The sequence below is a fragment of the Lathamus discolor genome, chromosome 5, assembly GCF_037157495.1.
Source record: "Lathamus discolor isolate bLatDis1 chromosome 5, bLatDis1.hap1, whole genome shotgun sequence".
Lineage (NCBI taxonomy): Eukaryota > Metazoa > Chordata > Aves > Psittaciformes > Psittacidae > Lathamus > Lathamus discolor.
In genome coordinates, this window is record NC_088888.1 from 380,617 (window position 1) to 398,324 (window position 17,708).

At 42.2% G+C, this 17,708-nt stretch overlaps 1 protein-coding gene across 5 annotated transcripts in view; it reads right to left on the reverse strand.

Moving 5' to 3' along the window:
- The window catches only part of EML4 (EMAP like 4), a 133,222-nt gene that overhangs the window by 13,470 nt on the left and 102,044 nt on the right, over window positions 1-17,708 (reverse strand). For all 5 annotated transcript variants that reach the window (XM_065679286.1, XM_065679285.1, XM_065679284.1 and 2 more), the window contains 11 exons: window positions 17,077-17,226; window positions 15,606-15,675; window positions 14,187-14,297; window positions 11,854-11,949; window positions 9,809-9,943; window positions 9,451-9,586; window positions 7,499-7,650; window positions 5,838-5,963; window positions 5,604-5,735; window positions 4,957-5,024; window positions 852-940 (listed from right to left, as the gene is read on the reverse strand). In XM_065679286.1, coding sequence (XP_065535358.1) covers window positions 852-940; window positions 4,957-5,024; window positions 5,604-5,735; window positions 5,838-5,963; window positions 7,499-7,650; window positions 9,451-9,586; window positions 9,809-9,943; window positions 11,854-11,949; window positions 14,187-14,297; window positions 15,606-15,675; window positions 17,077-17,226 — 1,265 coding nt within the window. The remainder of the gene's footprint in view (window positions 1-851; window positions 941-4,956; window positions 5,025-5,603; window positions 5,736-5,837; window positions 5,964-7,498; window positions 7,651-9,450; window positions 9,587-9,808; window positions 9,944-11,853; window positions 11,950-14,186; window positions 14,298-15,605; window positions 15,676-17,076; window positions 17,227-17,708) is intronic.

Below are 17,708 nucleotides of genomic sequence, written 5' to 3' on the forward strand. Positions count from 1 at the left end.
GATAAAGCCTCAGATTGCACTGGATTTCCTGTCAACAGCAGGCAGTTTGAGTGTTCTGCATCACACAAATCACTCTATGGTTAGCTCGGCCTTGGAGCTGGGGACTGCATATGAATCAGCACTGACTAACGGCCAAAGAAGACATGGAGCATTCAAATGTTATAAGCAGTTTTCTCACTGCATTGTCCTCACTTAAAACCAAAGCACATGGACACGAGTTGCTGTGAATCATGATCAAATGCCTCTAGTGTCCATGAACATCAGTGCTTTTAATCATGAACATCAGTGCTTTTAATAGTGAGGAGCCAGCCCCTGATGATCTGTCATGTCACGTCTGAAGAGGACACTCAGCTCTGGCCTGAACTCCCTGTAATCCCATAGTAAATACTTAACAGCCAGCTGGGTTTCAGAAAGACCTGAGCTTCGTTTTATGGTTTAGTATTAATAAACTTGAAAATTAACTAAGAAGGATATGAACTATCACAGCTTTTGACAGACTTTCCTGTTAACCTGTTAACTATTTAGCTGAGAACTTCTAATTTTTCTGGGAACAGTATCACTAACATTGCTAATTTTACTTATATTTACTTATATAAGCTAATATTATTGATACACAGAGAAACGTGAAGGAAAAGCTAGAAAAGGCGACTGTAGAGTTTATAGTTGCAGGACTCCAAGATTGAGCATGCACAAGCAAATCTTTAAGCAATATTCAGTTAAGGATTAAGCACCTTAAAGATCTTTTCCAAAGCTCTGCCTTTTCTAGTGACTCTGGGGTGCTGTTTAAGACAGGTTAACAGAACAGACATCACATTAATCAGCAATTATCGTGACTAGAAAAGGCTGCCTACCTACTGAGTAGCGCATCACCGAGAGCTGCTCATTGCCATCAGTGTGTATTGAAACCAGATCCCTCGTTTCCGCATCCAGAACAAACCACCTAGAGAGGGAGAAAGAATTCCTGTGAGAATTCCACTAAACAAAGCAAGCAAAAGAGCAATAATCACTGCCTGACTTCACCTTCTCATGCTAGTCCTCAAGGGCAGCACAGCACACATCTGGTTTTAATGGAAAGCTTTCCTGGTTCAGAAAGTGATAGGAGTCTCACAGAATCCCGGACTGGTTTGGGCTGGAAAGGACCTTAAAGCTCTTCCAGTTCCAACCCTGCCATGGGCAGGGACCCCTTCCACTGGAGCAGCTTGCTCCAAGCCCCTGTGTCCAACCTGGCCTTGAGCACTGCCAGGGATGGGGCAGCCACAGCTTCTCTGGGCACCCTGTGCCAGCGCCTCAGCACCCTCACAGGGAAGAGCTTCTGCCTTGTATGAAGAATATACAAAAGATTCTAAATAGAGCCTGTTTTCCCCCCTCCCTTGAACACTGCAGTGATCACCATAATGCCTGCTGGATGATAAGCATGCCACCAAACAGCTAATGACTGCCCCTCATCATCCTGAAGTCTTAAGGCTACAGCTGAATTTTCATCTACTACTTCTTCCCCATTTTGAAAAACACCTTTGATATAAAAGCTGATCTTTCAATTTGTATGAAGGGAAGTTAAAACTCCCTAAAAATCAGGAGCAGCAGGAAGGGGTGGAAAACATTTCCATGTTCCTTGTAAACCCAAAACTTACTTTAATTTGGTATTTTCCCTTTCAATCCTTTCCATTTCTATGCATAATGTTATCAAAGAAGGAACAACCATTTACTGGCGTTCGATGGTTCACAACCATGCAAACCTCCTGTATTTGACTGAAAGCACAGAGGTGGCACTGTGGTATCAAACCCAATGCAAAACTGCTGCTGCTCTTTAGAGTGCACGCTGAACTTCATCTGGCATTAGGATACAGCCTTTTGTGGCACCAGTCCTCCTCCAGAACTTCGAAACAAGAGATACCAGCAGCAGTCTTAGCTGGGCATGGGAAGAGCCAGTGCACCGTGACAATCTTGATAACAGAGCTTACGAACAGGAGCACAGGTCACATCTAGTCTGATGTGATGAGACCTGCTCTCTTCAATCTTCCAGGCTCTCCCAGTGCTGTGGCATCTCTCTTCTTCCCTTTAAAAAGCATACCAATAACCTAGCTAAAAAATAGGCTTTCAGAAACAAATACTTTCTGATTAAATCATCAGGGAAACAGATCCTAAAGTAGTTACTATAGCTTTGTACTTATACCTGCAATTCCCACCTTTAATACTGAACGCTGAACCATCAAGGCATTTATGAGAGAGTGAACAAACCAACCCATCTGACAGCATTGGGTCCCTGGGATATTTAGGCTTCTTCATCTTAAAACCACAACAGATGCTGAACTGGTATAAGTCTCAATAGCTCTGTCAACTGATTTAACCCCCTTACGGCTCTGGCTCATGCTGGTCTTGTCCTTCACCTTTCAGTTTTCTTAATAATGGTGTATTTAGTTCTTTCTGCAGTGCATTTGAGTACTTGCGTGTATAGCACTCAAGATATTCCACATGATTAGGTATAGAAAGGTTTACTTCCCTGCAAGTAATACCACTGGCAGCATAGCAAAAGGATCTGTATAGTGCCTCGAAAACCCCACTCTTCCAGTAGGATTTCCAACTGCCAGCCCTTTTTAGTTTTCCAGCTGTGTATTTCCAGCAAACAGCAGGATCCATAAACAGTTGTCTCCAAACCAGCCTTAATCCCAGAAAACTGGTATCAGGCACACAGCAGACACCTGAAGAAGTGGTAACAAAACCTGCAGCAGACCATTTGCCTGCAGCCAAAGAAAGGGAAATGATACCTTTTGGGGTATGTAAGGTATACATGATACCTCAATGCTCATCATGGGAAGTGGTATGTGAAAAACACATCAGAGCCACGATGATGGGTTGGCCCGGTAAAAACACACCACTGGGAAACAATCAACAAGAATGCAAAGAGAGGCAGAAAACACTGTTTTCTTCAGATGTCACAATTTGAACCATCAAACCCAACTTCCCTAATGCTCCATTCCCTAGCCCTATCTTACTGACCTCCACACTGGAAGAAGAGCACCACTAGAACAGCAACAGATGGACACATCCAAGGGTTTGGTTTATTAGGTCCTAAAGAGATTAGACTCCTTTAATACTTGCTTTAAGCATTTTGGGCTATGAATCAAGTTATTAAATGACCTGTTATGGGTCTGAGATTATTTTCTTATACATTAATCAAGATGTATCATGAAGCCCTTTTACGCTGGGAAATAACTCTCTTGGACCATTTGTTCTGGCACAGAAAGTACTGTGTGCTGATCCTGGTTAGGCAGTAAATTTGAAACCGGTCTGTTTATCTTGATTCACAACTCCATTTATTCCTTGTCTGCTTGTACATTTACCAGGCCTCATTTGAATTCAGTTTCATTTGTGTATCTCAAACCTAGCGCTAAATCACACCATTTCAGAGCCCAATAAAACATAATAGCGAGAATGGAACTGCTTGGTTCCAAGAAGACCAGATTAAAATCCCAAACAAACCCAAACCCAAGGCCACCACCACAAACTCATCCAACACAGTATAAACTGCTTGCCTCAAGTGATTTAAAAGTAAGAATTGAAACTGAAAATGCTGAACTGAAAATGTGATGTTAAATGGTCTGGGAAGGGGGTGTGGGGGAGTCAATCAGAAGCAAACAACAGCCTGAATGCTTCAGCCACTCCATATACCTTGACTGGGCTTTGAGGTGATTTCAAACATGTCTATTAACTCATAAAACATGGAGCCTGACCTTCTTTTCCCTTCTCCCTGTTTCAAGTACTATTAGGCCAGTATCTTTTGCTGTTTAATCAAGGTAGAAACACTTGTTTAATTCAATGCTATAATTAGAAAGAGATGAAGAAGGGGAAAGGTACAATGTGGAACCCAAATACGTGAGAGTTCAGCAAGATTTTTCTCAGGAAGGTGAAAACGAGGTTCCTAGCCTGCTGTTATAGCTAATGAATTTAGTGCAGACTGCACCTTCACTTTGTAGAATGCAATTCCCTATGAAACTACTTAACATCTTATGTTTCCAGGACAATCTAGGGGTGCTGCACATGCTCAGCAGTTTCTAAGAACCAAACTTTCAATGACTTTTAGGCATGAGGTTAGGTATGAAAGGATTTGGGGTTGGGGGGGCAAATAAGCACACACAAAACACTCCCCATTTTCTTACATGCACTATGCATTATTTTATCACTGAGTTGTTAACCAGGAGGCATAACTGAAGAACAGGATAAACATGCTGGTAGATTCAGTATCTGCTCTTCTCACTGTTCTAATGCTATGAATAGCCTGATACTCCTTTTAGTTATTACTTGCTAAAAAGACACTGCATGAGATTCCTTTGTTGGGAGTATCAAGCCAGAGTTGGACTATGAAGTAACACAAGGTTTTTCCACCACTAAAAGGAGCCAGAATTCAAAGATTCGGCTTGGTTTTTGATAACTTTCCAATATGTGATGATTTCAGGAAGAATAGGAACAGCTCAAGAGCACTTCATTGCAGCAATGTGCCATGTTGAAAGCTGTCTTACACAAGTTCACTTGCCTCTCCACGTCAATATAGGAGGTTGCAGGTGTTGTTTGGTTTGGGAAAGAGAAAGATCTGAACTCTACCTGTCTTATAAGATACTATAACATACACACACACTGTTAAAATATCTGATACTTAGTAAAGGCAATAAGGAGTGCTCATGGAACCCTCTACCAAAACAATAGCTAAACAAGCCAAAATCAAGATCTGCGCTTTCATGAAAGAGTAGTTAAGACCAAAAGAGACTATCAACAGTCAAGTAACCTTCTGCCTTCATCTAACCCATGTAGGAAAGACCTCCCCTCTTCCCCCAAGCTTTTTTAGGCTGCATAACCTCAAGCACAAATAAAAAGCAAGTTAATTCATATATATACCATGCACAGTATCAAATTGTCTCCTTTAAACTTGCAATCATCACAAATCACTTCAAAGGCATTTACCTGCCCGAGTGCGTTCCTATTGCCACCACTGCTCCACTGGGATGGAAGTCAGCACAGTGCCCTGGTTCCTGAGTGGGGAAGCACAGAAACATCATTCACCCTTCTGCTTCTTACAGTTAAACACCTCTCCTTATACCAAAGCTACCCTGCAAGTGAGGTGAACTGACCAAGGCAAAAACTCAGGTAGCAGCATGCTTACAATCCTCTCCTACTGACATGCACTACATGAGCTTCCTGAAAGTAAAAAGCCTCAATTTCTGTGTAAAAACATATTTTTGCTTGGGTAGTAGGACAGAACTAGGCAAAATGGACAATGACGATAAGGAAAGACAACCTTGCATAACTGTCTGATGCCCTGTTTCAACTGTCTGAATAACTGGGAAAAAAGTTAAACTGAACAAGAAAAAAGGACTAAGTTTTATTCAGCTTGGACTGTACGGATGTCATCAGAAGTGGTAACCAGCTTACAGTCTATGCGACATCTGATGGGCTTAGTTAAGTTTATCAAAGCTTCCAAATAGCTGTTTCTAAAGCCAGAACTGCAGGATTTTTGCTCCTCTTGCAATCAGATGGGACAATGGTGTTGCAGAAACCAATTTTTTTCTCCCATTTTTCAGCTTTCTGTTTAACACTAAAGGGTTACATACATCTAGCAGCCTGGTCCATTCCAGTGTGTGGTCCACAGAATTCCACATACAAACTTGCCTATCTTGGGCACATGTTAAGAACAGGTCTTTGAAAGGATGGGATGCCAGTCCCCAGAGTTCATCTGTATGTCCCTGGAAAGAAAACACACAGGATTTAACAATGAACACAATAAAGGCTCCTTAAAATAACCCACCAGCAGGGAAAGCCTTTAGCTTAAACCAAGCTGTGCTCACCTGTACCTCTACCAGGAAACCATCATTAAATGTGCCCCGCAAGACAAAGTTTCGTGAAGTACCCACTAAGAATTGATCTGCTTTTCCTTCTGCTACTGCTCTGATTGTTCCGTACTGGTCAGGAACCTAGGAGAAGAGACATGAGAAACCACATCATGCATCCTGGGGGGTGCTTACTCCTGAAGGCCACAAATAGTACAACGACAGTACCAGAACTGCAGCTCTCCCAGTTCAAAGGAATGATGTAATCATGGAGTACTAGATCAGGACTTGACCCGAATCCTACCTCATTCTTTTGTTCAGTACAAGCGTACAAGATGATCTCACTCCAACACAATCACAATTATGCCATTTTAATATGTCTTACAAATTTAATTACATGGATTCCTCGAGTGTCAAATACACTGAACAAATGTACACCACAACCTCCAGCTCACAAGGGCAGGAACAATGCACAACTACTGCTTCCTTTTCAATACATCTTCTGAAAACTAAGAAAAATCTTATGGCCCACAGTAAATGCTTCCTGATTTTCCTAATGCTTTCTGATTAGCCTCAAGTAAAGGTTCCCATGCTTTATGTCAGCAATGAACCTGATTGCTATTGAGTCTGTTTACTGCATGCTTAAATTCTAAGGCACTGCTTTATTTTACAGCGTGCATTTGTTTGGTTTTCTAAATTCTTTCTCTTTAGAGAATATACTTATCTTAGCCACCCAAGAGAGTGGAATCAATGCCAGCATTCAGGAAGTTTCTGTCAGGGTTCTGGTAATATTTCTCAACATAAAATATTAGCTTTAACATAACATTATTAACAAAAGGAAAAGAGTGGCACTGATGTGAACAGAGTCTGTCACTTAAGCCTAAGAGTTGTATATGATAGTCTCACTTTTTAGTCATGTTTTCCTAAAGGTCAATGTTAGATTTAAAGTAATAAACTCTAGATGGAACTTAACATATGTGTTAAGTCAAAAATGCTGCTATAAACGGACATGAGGTAAGTAGGGTAAACCATTATTAGAACAACTGTTTAAGAAGAATCTATTATTTCGAGAGCTCATCCTATTATCATGAAAAAAAAAAGGACTTTAAAATCCATAATGTCCATTATTTTTCCAGTCCATCCCCATTTACACCCAAATCATACAGCCAAATCACAAAGCCACACGTATTCACTAACCTGGCTTAGGATAAAGTTAAAAGAAGCTCCTGACATAGCCTATGAATCATTAATTCTTACAGCATGCCCCTATGTATTCCCTGGACTGTCTGCCTTATGTCAAACCCCCCTTGGTAACATTGTCTTTCTCCAGACAGGCAAACCTAACAAAACCCCAGGCAATACTAAAAGCTGTCCTCAAAAAGGGATGAATTAAAACCAAGCCAAATCCCCAAAACCTAAGGAAGGGCTTGGAGGAAAGGAAAACCTTAATATTTCTGTTCAAATTAAAGAGAGGGGAACTGCAGCCTCATATGGGCTCACCTGTAGGCTGAAAATGCGAACATTTGTATATTGTATCTAAGCACTGCCACCCACTTAAAAAGACAGCAATCAGAAGATATCCTATCATCCTAACTACTGACCCTCCAAAGTGTGGGGAGGATCTCTTGCCAGTCAATCCCCAGCTCCTGGCAATTCCCTTGTCACTCTTGCTTTCTTACCTCAATTTCCCTTTCAGGATTCAAATCATGATCCCACAGGATGATTTTCCGGTCTTTTCCACCTCCAGTTAGCAGCATCCCATTCCTCATTTGACAGAGTGTGAACACGCTGCCATCATGGGCTTTGATTTGTCTGCTTATCTGATATACTCCTACATGCACAGAAAGAAAACAATAGAGAACACTACTTGATTTTCCAGCTGGGCTTTACAAGAAGCTGTGCCTCTTGGCAGGACAAGGAAGTAACAGTGAGCAATAAATAATACCATTTGGACTGTCAGGCTATTAGTATTGCATTAGTATAGCAAACACAAGGTGGTAGTGTTTTCTTACAGGACAAAATGATCAAGCACATGCCTTTCTGAAGAGAAGCATTTTTGTGACTGATTGTCCTACAAGTTGTAAAGGTAAGAACAACTATTTGCAAACTACTTTTCATTTCTTTGCCTTCCGAAAGAACACAGCTTTTCCAGATGCAAAAGAAACTGTCCTTTAGAGTCAGGAAATATTCAGCGAGTCATTATAAGGGAAGAATTAAAGCTATTTTATTAAAAGAAACTCAAAGACCTGTTGTCTACAGTCTCATGGGAATGCAAAGGATATTATTTACAGCAAAGTTTCCAGGATACATGAATCTAATACCTAATGCCACTCTTAGCAGGACCAGCATTTGCCATCTATCAATACCGCAGCCTACACAAAGGAAAACACTAGGAAGAATGAAAGAGAGATGAGAAACTCAAACAAGATAGGTAGCAAAGGAAGCCTTTAGCATCTGAATCAGGTCTTGATGTCAAAAGAGCTGCTGTAGGAAAGTGTATTTTTAGAAAAGAGAGAATGTGGCACTTTGAGACGTGCATATTTTCCAATTGCAATCACAGAAAAAGCCTAAACCACCCCCCAAATACACCCCAGGTTAACTTTGCTGCCTCTGCCTATGGCTCAGGTCAGTTCAGGTCAGCCTGCTCTCTCCCTCAGCAAGGAGTTTGAGATCAAGTCCTATGACCAATCTAATGTGATAAACCCATCAACAGATCCCAACTCATGAATCCCACATTTAATTAAGCTAATGGAAATTAATGTTCTATTCGATATCTTTTAAGATTGTATCGGAAAAAGGTTATTTTGACACAGGAATGTCAGATAATGTGTTAAATTAGTTTTCCATTGCAGTCAGCTTCAAAGGCAAGAAAAAGATTTACCTACAAAACCAGACTTACCATTAAAACCTTACTTTTGACAGGACTGTTTTCCTGGCATACCCATTTAAACCAGAGCGTTTGAAATAGCTGCCAAGTGCAATAAATTATCCTTGCATTTATAAGTTATCACAGGGCTCAGCTGTGCCAGGTCTGCATTTGTTGGGTAACAAATCATTTTCCTTACTTTCTCGCAATAGCTTTGCCCTAAAGAGGATGTTTAACCCAAATTTCAAATCAGATGGGTTAGAAAGTATATTTTACAGCCAAGACTTGAGTATCTGCTAAACCAGACACTGTTGTTTGTGCAACTGGTACAACTACATACTGTGTTTTTCCTTTGCATAGAAGTCCTGTTCACATTAACTTCAACACTTCCTGGTATTCCTCTGAGACTAAGCATGGCACAGCATATGCCTTAAGAGGCAGAAGTAGCCTGCAGAATCCTCAAACTAATCCTACGGCCTCAGGATGAAAGCAAAGCTGATGAACTGCCCACGGTCTGAGATGTGAGACATTTAAATGAAGCAGTTTTCCTTCATTTCAGGCACAGTCTCATTAATTGCTGAGAAAGCAGATCGCTCCTAAGTCAACAAACTCATGAGGCCTGAAGGACGTCGATACCGCCAGTTAGCAACAGCCAGTGTACACCCTTAGTCATGCCTGCTCCCCTATTCCTTTTCTAATGCAATCCTTTATGTTTGTCTTCTGCAGCCTAGCTGAAATCTGTGATTAACTGTGAATGGCTCTTACCTTTAGGTCCTTTTCCTGGAGTAGATTCTACAGTAGTTTTGCCCCATATAAGTATTATCCCACCTGAGTCTCCAGTGAGCACATCACCATTTCCCAAAACAGCCAAACACTGAACAAATTTGGGTTTCTCATATTTCTGAAAAGCAAAAAGAAAGGGACAATTGCTTGAACTCTTTCCATCAGTAGCATAATGTATCCACCTCCAGACACCCTGCACACACTTGAGCACAATTTAACCTTTGCTGTTTCTTTACCCCTCTTCTCAAACAGTACATGGGAACAACAGAGCAAACACATAGGATGCATAAGCAGATCATTCCATTGATTTAAAACTGACCTGCTGTCAAGACATTCTTACCCCAAATATCCCTTGCTTCCTTGATAATGAATTGCCACTCCAGGTCCAGAAAAATATATGAGATTTGCCACATGTTATTATGGTATTTGCATCAGTTGGATGGAATTCTACAGCAAGAACAACTTCATTTGTAGTCTGCAAGAATAACAGGAATAATGTTTATTCAGGTGGGACATTAAGTACTGGAAATAGATATAAAATACCAAGGTTCAGAACAGAGATAGGAGAAACAAAACAGCTCATTGTATGCTTGAAAGAATCTAAGTGTTCTGTGCTAAATCAGCTGTCTGAATAACCACACGTAACTTTATATATATATTGATAGTTTACATTTGTAACAGATCTTTATAAAACTTCAGTAGAAAAGTCAGGGGTTTACATTCACTTTTTAAATCACAAAAGCTTCCACCCTCTGGAATAGCTCAGATTTCTGCGATGGAAAGTGAATGATGTATAAAAGATACCTGCTTAGTCTTTACACAGACTGGTTTTCTCTTCTGGATAACAGAGGCGTGCCAGAGGCAAGTGGGACAATGGTAACATAGAAGGATTTTATCTATCATTTTCTTCTAAAATCCCATTAAAAGTCCTTTTGGTTCTTTCTTCCTCCCAAAGAGAAGCCTGCAGATCTCAAAACTTGGAAACACTGAGTCCTACCTTTGCATTTTTACTGGCTGCACGCACTGTTACTGGATTACTAACGCATCAGTGAGTGTTTTTCACCCTTTCCAAACTGAGTATCTAACTTCTACTGTATATTCAACCAAACTGTTTTTGAAGACAACCTCCTGGAGGCTCTACAGAACACTTAAAGTAATGCATCAGTGCATTTACTTCAATGGCATCTAAGCCCATGCTTTAGTGAAGTATACATAAAAGTGCAGCTGAATCAGCACGTGTGGGAGCGCCCTTTCCTAACTCACCATTTTGTGGCTCGCTTAAAAAAACAACCTTCATTTTTTGTTGATGGCCACATTAATTGAATTCTGCTTCTCACACACAGCTTCCTCCATGTGCGCAGATCTGCTACAGCCACAAATCAGATGGAAACTGAGGACTGAGAAATTTAATGGAGTTCAGCTGAGAACAGGCTTCTGTTCTGCACCTGAGCCCAAGGGACGAAACTCTGCTTACACAGAAGGTGCTTAAGATATTGCAAGATCAGTCCTAAAAGGGAGGAAGGGCAAGCTGACCCTGCCCTACTGACCTGAAATCCCAAGGAAGCCCCTGGAGAGTAAAAGAAGTCAAGCCAGTGTCAATAAAACAGGAAATATAACTAGTATGGGTCAAACAAAATGGGTCAAACCAACATGATTCTGTTACGCGCAGTTCTAAGTTTGGGAACATATGGAGACATATGATTGTAGAGTATTCTGCTGCTGACACATGATTAAGTACTTAGTTCTGCATCCAAGTACTGTTTCCTTGCTTGGTGTTGTATAAGGTAAAGCAAGCTGTCCCAAAATACAAGTCTTCAACAGAAATTCACCACTAGATGAGGTCTTTCCAGTGGAACTAACTTTACCTGAACACTGAGCACACCACTGAGTATTTCTCCTGATCAGAAATTGAGGTGGTTAGAAAAGAAACAGGAGAGCAGAGAGAACTGCAACCTGCAGAAGTACCAGTGGTCTTCAAATGAGAAGAGACACATGTACCAAGAATCACTGCCTGGAACTGGAGTCACACAAAGATGAGAAATAAGGAATGTCTGTAAGTATTTAGCTTGTTTTAAACCACCAGCTCCTGCCTGAGCCATCGCTGCAGCTTCTGAAAGCTCCCAGCATTCACTGATTTTTAAATCCAGAGAATATTAGAGAATGGATTTGAATTGGCTCTTAGGGAGAAGTAAAATGTCATTTGCAAGTGCTCCAACACTCAAAACTTTTCCAATGTACAAGTTAAGAGCATGTTTCTTTTGTGCGCTTACACAGTATTCCACAGTTGCTGTTTCCAAGCAAGATTAAACGTGTCTCTCACAAACTGTTGTATGCGTGGGAATAAAACCCCTTTTCTTTCAGGGTAGGAATTTGTGCAAGAATTACCTTGATTTCTGCTATTTTTGATTTCCTCTGCCAATCCCACACAGTGAGCATGTGCTCATTAGAGTCATCGATCACACACAGATGAGTACCAGAGTCCTAGAGGTAAAAGACAAAGAAAGAAGTGCTGACAAAGTCCTGTCATACTGTTCAGAGACAGGGCAGGTCTCTATTTAAAAACCCATAAAGGTACAAATATAAATTAAGCAAGTCCTTTTAAAGTAACTGTAAGGTTGATATATATGCTATAAAGTTAACACTTTCTGAATAAAATGAGGCTTACAGAGCAGAAAGACTGGCACCTATGGACAAGCAGCAATATGCAAATATATTTGTCAATGATGAAGTGGAATAGCCTTAAAGACAGTACTGGTGCTGGACACAGCTCTTGCATGGGTTGATGGAATTGTGTGGGACACAGCTCTAGATACTGCACATTCACTGTTTCATTCTAGTGAGGAAACGTGAGACTGTAATAAGGTATCAAAATCAGGCTCAGCTGCAAAAAGGAACTATAAAACCCAAAATCTAGCCCTCAAAAATACCTTAGTGTTTGTGATGGAACATGTATTTATTCACCTTGAAAACAAGTGTATCTGAGTTCAGCAGTGTTACTGGTTTATTGGAGCAACAGGAATGACAGCCCTCCTTTCAAATCATTCTACTTGATTTATGCTACCCCTAACTGTAACCCCCCGCCGCTTTCTCTTTATGTACCGAAAGACAAAACCTAGCTCTAACGAACCCAGCACCACCACAAGTGAAGCTGCTGCAAGAGAGAGGCAGGATTTAGTTTCAACAGGTCCCCCTGTTGAATCTCCATCCTTGGCAACCCCCAGAACCCAGCTGGACCACAGCCCTGAGCAGCGGCTCTGGCTGAGCCTGCTGGGGGCAGGATGCTGGATGAGGTGACCTCCAGACCTCCCTTCCCACCTCGGCTCTCCTGGGAATCTCTTCCTCTCTCAGCAACACCAATAGAACATTCTTTTTCTCCCTTTTGCACTTCTTCACATGTATTAATGCTTCTTGCCGGGATGCAAGAATCACAGCCTGGCCTTTCAGAAGGTGCGATATGACCCAGTGCTTTGGCAGAAACATAAAGGCCGCTTAAAGATCAAAACAGACAGATTTTACCAAAGCAAATAAGCTCCTTGCCAATTCTGAAATGAAATCTTTATCAATGCCAAGCAGAAACCTCCGTTTGCTACTGATGTTTCTGATAAATTCTGTTTCTTTTTGGCATATGCACAAGTAGGGGCTCAAGTTGAACAAATCATTCCTTGGGAAAAAAACAGCACAAGATAACATGGGGCTTTTTGTTCATTTCCTGTTGGTGTATACTTGCTCCAGCTGTGCAAGCACAAAGTCACCTTTTTTATCAGAACTCACTCAAATCTGTCTGCATGAACCTCACTAACAAGCTTGGTTTTAACACCCAAGGGAAACCCCAAGCCCCTCACAAACAAAACCAAATCACAAACCAGCACAGACTCCAGTGTCCAGTTAAGGTTTTTCTTGCTGACAGGTATTTACATGCTAGTTTGTTTTGACAATTTTACATGTTGCTCCAAGCCCCTGTGTCCAACCTGGCCTTGAGCACTGCCAGGGATGGGGCAGCCACAGCTTCTCTGGGCACCCTGTGCCAGCGCCTCAGCACCCTCACAGGGAACAGCTTCTGCCTTAGATCTAACCTGAACTTGCCCTGTTTCAGTTGGAACCCATCACCCCTTGTCCTATCACTGCAGTCCCTGATGAAGAGCCCCTCTCCAGCGTCCTTGTAGCCCCCTTCAGACACTGGAAGCTTCAGACACCACAGCTTCTCTTCTCCAGGCTGAACAGCCCCAATGTTCTCAGCCTGGCTCCATACGGGAGGTGCTGCAGCCCCTGAGCATCATCATGGCCTCCTCTGGACTTGCTCCAACAGCTCCAAGTCCTTCTTATGTGAGGACACCAGCTCTGCACACAGTGCTGTGAGTGGGGTCTCAGCAGAGCAGAGGGGCAGGATCACCTCCTCCCGCCTGCTGCTCACACTCCTGTTGATGCGGCCCAGCACACGGGGGGTTTCCAGGCTCAAGCACACACTGAAGCGGCTCATGTTCAGTTTCTCATTGACCAACACCCCCAAGTCCTTCTCCTCAGGCTGCTCTGAATCACTGCTCTGCCCAGCCTGTACCTGTGCCTGGGATTGCCCCATGAAGTATACATGAACCTCACTAACACAGTTTGAATTCCCAAACAGATCATCTGGACAACCTCATAAACACACTCCGGAGACTTCCTTCCCATTTACAAGGGATTGGATCCAGGAACCCAGCGAGTTACCACAGCCATCTTACCGCTTTGGAAAAATCCAAACACCCCACTCCACGCTCAAAGGTGCCGAGGCCGATAACCTGCAGCGTCACCAGGCTCACCGAGTCCCATACCCTAACATGGGGCTGCAGAGGCTGTGTGAAAGAGCAAGGGGACAATCAGCGACATCAACAGTGGAAGCATCATCTGCAGGTGTCACATTTTGTCAAGCAGATGCTACCTGAGTTACAAGCTGCAGACTGAAATGCAGGATGAGCTGTGCCAATGATGCTGCTGGGCAGCATCTTGAAGCTCAAAAGGCAAGAGTCAAGACAAACTTGCTCCCTGTGCCTGGGCTACAGGCATGGCAGCAGTGCTGCTGAGGCAGGATATAAAGCATCTGGTAGCTGTGAAGGCAAATCTCTGCCCAGTCTAAGTCACAGAACAAATAATGGAAGAGTCATCTTGCATTTCAGACCCCAGCCCTAGCAATCTTATTCAACAACCGATACTAATGATCGAACCTCGGGGTTTATATATAAAGTAGGAAAAGAAATAAATGCTGGTGCAGCGAGTACCCTGACCATCACCAAGCAGTGAATGAACATGTCCATGCTTGTGTTTCATAGAGATCCCAAACCAGCTTAGCTTCAGAAACGTGAAACAACCACAAATGAAGTGGGGATTAAGTTGGCTTAAGGACAGCATTCACCACAGAAGGTGACAATAAATCATCCCACTGATGGAAAACAAAGCAACCAGCCCTAAGAAGAGAGGCAGTGGAAATCATAACATCTATACAAACCCCCTGCATTCATTGCTTACAAAACCTAAGAAATCAAGTTGAACATCTGAATAAGGGTTATCTTTAACATGCTTCTGCACCTCATAGGCTCTATCTTTTGGTTCCCCACCCCCTTTTTTCCCTTCTCACTTCATAAGGTAATCCAATTATTCCAATTGTGACAGAATTTGCCAAGGCCCAGAGACAAGAGCATTTAAATGCACTTGCTCTCCAATGGACAAGTTTGCAGGAAGGCTTGACACACCTTCCATGAATTCTCCAAGTTGGTTTCCTCTTCCATGAAGCCTTAAGAGTGACCCATAGAACTGGGGACTTGTTCTCCTCTGGGATAAGACTTATTGAAAGGAATGTGACAGAAGTGATGTGGCCTTAGAAATCAACGACAAGCTTTCCATCCGCTTGCAAATTGAGTTTCCTGCGTCCCAGGTAAAGGACGTTCTGAGCTTCTGCTCTTTTCGAGGTATGGATGAGTGCTTAGTTGTAACTGGCCTTTGCTAGAATACAGGCTGCCACCTTAGAAACAGCAACACAGCTCAGGAAGTGCAGTGCATAAACTCAACTGCAAACAGAAGGTGAGGAGGAGATTACCAAAACCAAAACCACACTTTTTCCTGATGTTCAAAACAAGATACTACTGCTCAACAGCTCTATTACTTACCCTTCCATCTTTATCCACTCCAGCTAACTGTCCTGTTGCAATTCTAATTTTGTCTGGATGAACTGCAAGACTAAGACAGACAGAAATATGACTTGCTTTTGCTGTCAGAGGTCTTCAAAACTGAGGTTTTTGTAAAGTTTTCTTTCTCAACAGAAGCCCATGAAGACACTTTAATGATCCTAAAGCCCACTTTCAATGAGACAGCTTGAATGGTTTTCATCAGGCTATTTCATTACACACTGTATGGGTCAGGCTCTTGCCATGGGTGCTGGCACACAACCAGGAGTGCCACAGGAGCCACCTCCACATGTGCTCTGACACATCTAAGGTTTGCACAACACCGGGGAGACCACTTGTAACAAGATATACATTGACTCACGATGAACTTCTACATGTAGTTCTGTTTCACATTTATAAGCACCACAGCACAGTTTACACCTAAACCTACAGACAGCATGAATCTGGGGAAAAAACCAGCTGAAAAGGTGGCTTGTGCACCCAGGAGTGAGGAATTACTGCCACTTGCAATGAGTTACTGATGCAGCGGTAGTCATTGAGTTCTCCCATGTGGTGCACTACAAGTGTAAGTAAAAAAGTCTGCTTTCACAATACACACCCTCTTAGTACTAGTGGTTTTCTGACTGACCTTCTTATGTGCTTTCTCTACAAAGTTACAAAGGTGAAGAAAGCCACTGGAATAGGAATGGGGAGGAGGGTAAAGCCTGAAGGGGTCAGAATGCTGGACACCAAAACAACTTATGAGTCAGACTAGCTTTCTGAATGGAAGTGCAGAACACAAGACTGACAGCACTCCTCCCACAGGAAGCAATTGCAGTCATCAAAGCACAGCCAGGAGAAGAGGTTTAGATGGCAACTCTTCTGCACTGAGGTACAGTAGTGAGCTTATATTCACCACTGCATTAAGTGTTCTACTCTTCAAACTAAATAAAGTCAACACCTGCCCCCACAATAACATCGCCTTCAATTTCTCTGCGTCTCTGTGTTGCTTTACAAATGTCTTTCTGATTTCCCAGACACTCTTAATACTTGGATGGACATCTATTAAAAAGGGAGAAAATTAGTGCTCAGTTTCCCCTTTGGTTTTCTCATCTTTAAGACTACATCTTTGCCATACTGCTGGTAAATCACTGCTTTAGAATTATGCTGTTCATTTCCGGGATATCCGTTTAGAATAACTTAACTCAAAGGTCTTTTCTCTCATGTGGCACTCTAACATTGTCCAAATATGCTGCTGGTTTACATTCAAGCCAGAGATCCTAAGCTAGCATGGACTGCTCTCGCACCATTCATTTGTTCAGTGTTTACTACAGTGGTATCTACTGGGACTGATGGAACAGAAAATAACTACAATTATGATGACACTGTGCTCATACAGACAGTAGGAGAGAATAAAACCAATACATTTCTGCATTATTACACACATACTTACATGCAAATGTTCTATACTAACCATTTAACACAGTCTGTGTGACCCAAGTAGTGTCGCTGAGTTCTCTCCTCGTAGTTAAATAGTACCACCACTGATGCTATGAAATACACGATTTCTCCGGTAGGGAGGAGGTAAACGTTGGCTCGACAGTCTCTTCCACGATACCCATATCTACACATGTATTTTTGTTCAAGTCAAGGTTTTCATAATCACTCTATAGCAGGAAAATAAAACCAAAACCAAACCACAGCTTACCCCTTAAAGGCCTCCCTGGGAGCTCTCATGTCCCCAAGCACATTTGATGTTTTCCCTTTGGAACTCCAGCACAATTTCAGGAGCATGTTAAAAACCAAACCCAACCCCATACAACTGGAGTTCAGGAAACCAAATCCCTTAAAAAGTGATGCTCAGTGATGTAAGCAGTAAAATGTGTAAGAAGAACAAATACAGCACTGGCACTGTATGATAACCTTCATGTGACATTTCACTGGGTAACAGCAGGACTCATTGTTCTGGTTTAACATTTCCTACAGCAACAGAGCTATGCATCTTCACCCTGAGCACCAGAGCATTCTTTTCCTTTGGCCTCTTAGAAGAAGCACATGAACATTCCCAGTGTCCTTCACACAAAGGCTTCTGCACTGTGGCTGCCA